The following is a 4,475-nucleotide window of genomic DNA, read 5'->3' as shown; positions in this document are numbered from 1 at the left end:
ATTTTTATTATATTGCTGCATTTGCTGCTTAAAGTGCCTTAGATTTTGTGTTACTTATTTATCTACTTTATATTTCATTTGTATTTTGTGGCATTCATGTGGACGGCAAAGTAAGAATTTCGTTGTACAGGAAAACACGCTTCCTAACTGTGCATATGACAAATAAACACTTTGACCTTTGACCTAAAACCATAATAGTCTGCTGTGAGAATTCTGACTGATTAAATGTTTAGGCTTATTCTACTATGATCAATGGTACCAGAGCGCGTGTCTTGTTTTACACATTCTGTGGTTTGTGTGTGTCTTTTTGTTAGGAAGTATGTTTTTGTAGGAAAATTGACTACCGGTAATCAGTAAAATAGTCGACAGATTAACCAACAGAAAAAAAACAACAACATAAAACTAGCTCCCCCTTTACCAGCTACAATATTAAATGCAACGTACGCAATAATGCATGAGTATTTATAACACAATAATATAATATACAGGAATGTGAAATGTGCCATTCTGCATAATGAGTACTTTTTAGTACTTTGTTTTGTACACAGAATGTAACCGGGATATAATAATTACACAGAATGTAACTGGGATGTAATAATTACACAAAACGTTTTGGTTCATGTGCAAGTTAATTCACATGCCTGGTCAGGGATACCTCCACTCCACTAGGGCTCGCAGCTGAGCCATGCTTTTCTTTGTTGGTAGCCGGGTATAAAGAGGGGTCGCGCACCTCTTCCGCTCTCTTTCCTGCATGGTGTCGAGTGGAAAGAGGTGAGCGAGCCATCCATTTGTGACTATTTTACTTTTATCGCCCACCCTGGGTCGCATTGGTAAACTTGTTGTGTGCTTTTGTTTAGGAGCGAGCTGAGCACTCACTGGAGGCTACCTGTTGTATGATTTTTTTTTCCTCTGTGACCAGGTATGTCCAAGTTACGTATAATAGTTTGTGTGTTATCACCCTGCGCATTTCTTCCGCTCTCTTTCCTGCATGGTGTCGAGTGGAAAGAGGAGCGAGCTGAGCACTCACTGGAGGCTATCTGTTCTATGTTTTTTTTCCTCTGTGACCAGCAATAAAGGGCCCCGTGGAATAGCAAATGTGTCGGTCCATGTGTCCCAAGCAAACACATCGCAGTACGGCCAGTTACCAGAGGGACAGGCAAGATGGCGGGGACTAAGAGGACAGATTAGAGACTCAAAGGCGACCGGTTACACTCATACTTTTGCATTTTTACTTAAGTAAGATTTTGAATGCAGGACTTATTTGTAACAAAGTATTTTTACGCTGTTGTATTGCTACTTTTACTTAAGGATCTGAGTACTTCTTCCACCACTGACAGTATTGTGTGTTTCTGGACTGAGTTCCGGGCTTATGTGGACCAGAACAGACAGAGAGATGGGGCTGGACACGGACACACACACACACACACACACACACACTAGCCTTTGTGTGTACAGGGAAGCAGCAGTCACCACAGGGGTAAGAGGGCCTGTTAACCAGAGTGTGGTGTGGGGGGTATAAAAGAAATTTGAAGGGTAACTGGAAGGGAGGGAGGGGAGATTCTGGCCGGCTATATCAAAGCAGAATGAGAGGAGTAGAATGAGGGGGTGGGTGGGGACCCTATGAAGGTGTGCCAAGAACAGAGAGAGTGGAGAAGAAGGAGAAATAGAAAGGGGGGCTGGAACTGCACAGCCAGCCCAAATCCCACATTCGAAGGCATTCTGGGCACATTCCTGCATATCAAGCACACCACACAGTCATGTAAAGAGGGCAATATGCATACTTATTATATACCTGAGCTGATGCATACATCCTCCTTTCTTCAAGAAAAAAAAAAAAAGCATAAATGAATACATCTGTTGGTCCAGGAAACTGTGCAGGCATGCACACATTCAAGGAAAAACAGGGTATTACTTGGACAAGTGTTGAACTTGGCTCAATATTTGCCACAGTGTAATGCAAAGTCATCCAGCAACACACCGATCAGTCAAAGGTGACCTAGCAGGTAACCTCTGTAATATGAATAAGGAAATCCTCGCAGTGAGAAACCGAGCACAGTGCTGGGCTAACTTTACATAGTTGTAATTCCTGTTATAGACAAGTGTTTTGTTGTCTAATGACTGGCCTTCCTCGTTACATAGTTCATCTCACATCCACCTGAAGCACACTCACACCAACACAACCCCCCTCTTTTTAAGAGACTGTGCTGATTTTGGTCTGAATCCCCAGTAACAGACAAACACTGGAGGGGAAACTCCAGCACACAGTAAACTCCCCCCACACACCCACCTGTGGTACTGGGTCTGGAGAAACTGAAACTCTTCCTTGATGCGGTCCAGAGTTTCTGGGTAGGTTAGTTTCAGTGACTGGGGTGTCCCTGACGCTGCCGCTCCCCCCTGCCACCACTGAGGCCGAGGACCCCGGGGGTGGCTGCAGAGGTGCCTAAGAGAAGAGAAGAGATAGCCAACTTAGGGATTTCACTGAGAAAATACTTGGAATATCTACAAGAACAGGACAGTGCCAAAAACAATTGTGGCAATACACTACAGGGCCAGTGGCGTCAGTGTGATGTGACTAATCCAAATAATAAAAGAAAACCTTCACAAAAACACTTTCTTCCAACTAAGGAGCAGAGCCTCCTTTACCAAACAAGGGCAGGAAACAAAGATCTACAGGACCACCGTATCTCCATTACTGTGTGCCAACTACTGCAAGGGATGTCTACTATAGAGACACCATCACTGCAGCAGAACCAGATGCGAACAGGTTACCAATTTTGATGGGAGGCCAAAAGAGTACAAGAACCTCTTAGCTAAAGGAGCACACTTTAACTGCAAGTCTGAGTAAAAGACAGACATAGAAAAGTGAGGGAGAAAAGCAGAGAAAAAGAAATTCATCTGACTAGTCTCCCTTCTCTGCAGGGTCCAGAGCAATTAGGAGACTACAGCCACAGAGGTAATGCTACAGGACAGGCAGACAAAAGGAGGCTGAGAGCTGGGCTAGGAGAGTGCTGGGGGTTGTACGTTTGTCTGTCTCCTTGGCTCTCCGTCAAAATAACAGAAGCTGACAGGACCTGGGACAGCCGGTTCACGGGCTTCACAACAATTACGTATGACTGTGAGGTTAAGTGATGATAATACACTGTAATTTCTTGCCGAAAAGGACTGACTAGTTGTAATATGGCTCTGTTAGCTAATTAGAAGCAAAAGTCTCGTCTTCAAACACTTAACTCCTTTCTCTAGCCTGTGATGGATAAACAAAGAAGGAAAAATGTACTGTGGGAGGACAAAATCACTGGGATTAAACTGACACAGCACTGGGTCAGTATAGCACCGATGACAATTGGTAAAGGGACCCAGTAATCATGGGCAGATAAATCAACACAAGAGGCTGTTGTGGTCCAGTTTCTTATAGCACAACACCACAACACACTGGTAGTGGGTAAATTTAAACCACTATTGTGTCTGTACTACATTAGATTCACAAAATAGAGATTTCTTTAAATATGTAGATTGATGCCAAACAGTGAGTATGTACATCTGATTAAAACACCAAATAGCTGGAGTATTTAACATTTCATACATGTGTAAGGTTGAATACCTGGTGGAATTTTTTTTTCAAGTTATGATCCAGCTGTTCTTTTCCTAAATTCCAGCAGATTGTGGATACAACTTGCAAACCACTGCTGAAAACGTTACGAGTTTGCCCTGGAGGGCACTTTCCCCAATGGTAGTTCTTCTCTCATGTGCATCCTTAACTGGCAGTCATGAAGCCTAGCTTTTCTCTGGATCCTAAGGGATTTATTATAACATCCACAATTTCCTTGTGAAAATTGGAATAAATACACTTTAACCATATTTTCTTTTTAAACATTTATTGAACAGAAGATGTCTGTAAGTTATAAAAAAGACCAAGGCTAACTAGCCTGGAGGAGCAGTTTTCTTTCTGTTTTGATCAGGTCCTGTTCAAGTTAGTGCAAGTATTGTTCCATCTCTCACCCAGTCCTGGGACTTCTGCCTTTGCTTATTTTGTCCTTTGGCCCTTTTATGCATGTGTCATCATTTCCCACATCAAAAACTACAGAGCTTCTAGCCAGAGAATACGAGTAGGCCTAAACACTATAGGCAACACTTTTAAATGTATTAAATTTTCAGTCAGTGAAGTTCTATCATTATTAAGGCACAAAAATCTTGTATATACACCTTATGTTTTAAATTTATGTTGAGCCAAGATTGATATACAAGGAAACTGTGCTAAAATCAACACAGAATAAAAACAGACAACCAATTAATTTGTTGTCATTCACTTCCAGCTTTGGGGGTTTGACTGAATCACACCATGCCGGTCAGGACAACACAATAAAATGTCTCAATTAGAATCCTAAAAACAAACCACCTTTCCCGCTAGACAAAACACACAAGCTGAGTTCAGTGACAGTAGGTATGTACATGTGGATAGAACTGAACAGAAGTAATGA

At 42.3% G+C, this 4,475-nt stretch overlaps 1 protein-coding gene across 1 annotated transcript in view; it reads right to left on the bottom strand.

Annotated features, from left to right (window-relative positions):
* Positions 1-4,475, bottom strand: part of tle2a (TLE family member 2, transcriptional corepressor a) — a 51,157-nt gene that overhangs the window by 36,252 nt on the left and 10,430 nt on the right. The window contains 2 exon segments of the mRNA XM_020607046.1: positions 2,288-2,395; positions 2,397-2,440. Coding sequence (XP_020462702.1) covers positions 2,288-2,395; positions 2,397-2,440 — 152 coding nt within the window.

This window comes from Monopterus albus, unplaced genomic scaffold, assembly GCF_001952655.1.
Source record: "Monopterus albus unplaced genomic scaffold, M_albus_1.0 scaffold83.1, whole genome shotgun sequence".
Classification (NCBI taxonomy): domain Eukaryota; kingdom Metazoa; phylum Chordata; class Actinopteri; order Synbranchiformes; family Synbranchidae; genus Monopterus; species Monopterus albus.
The sequence above is the reverse complement of the archived record's forward strand: the minus strand, read 5'-3'. Positions and strand labels throughout refer to the sequence as shown.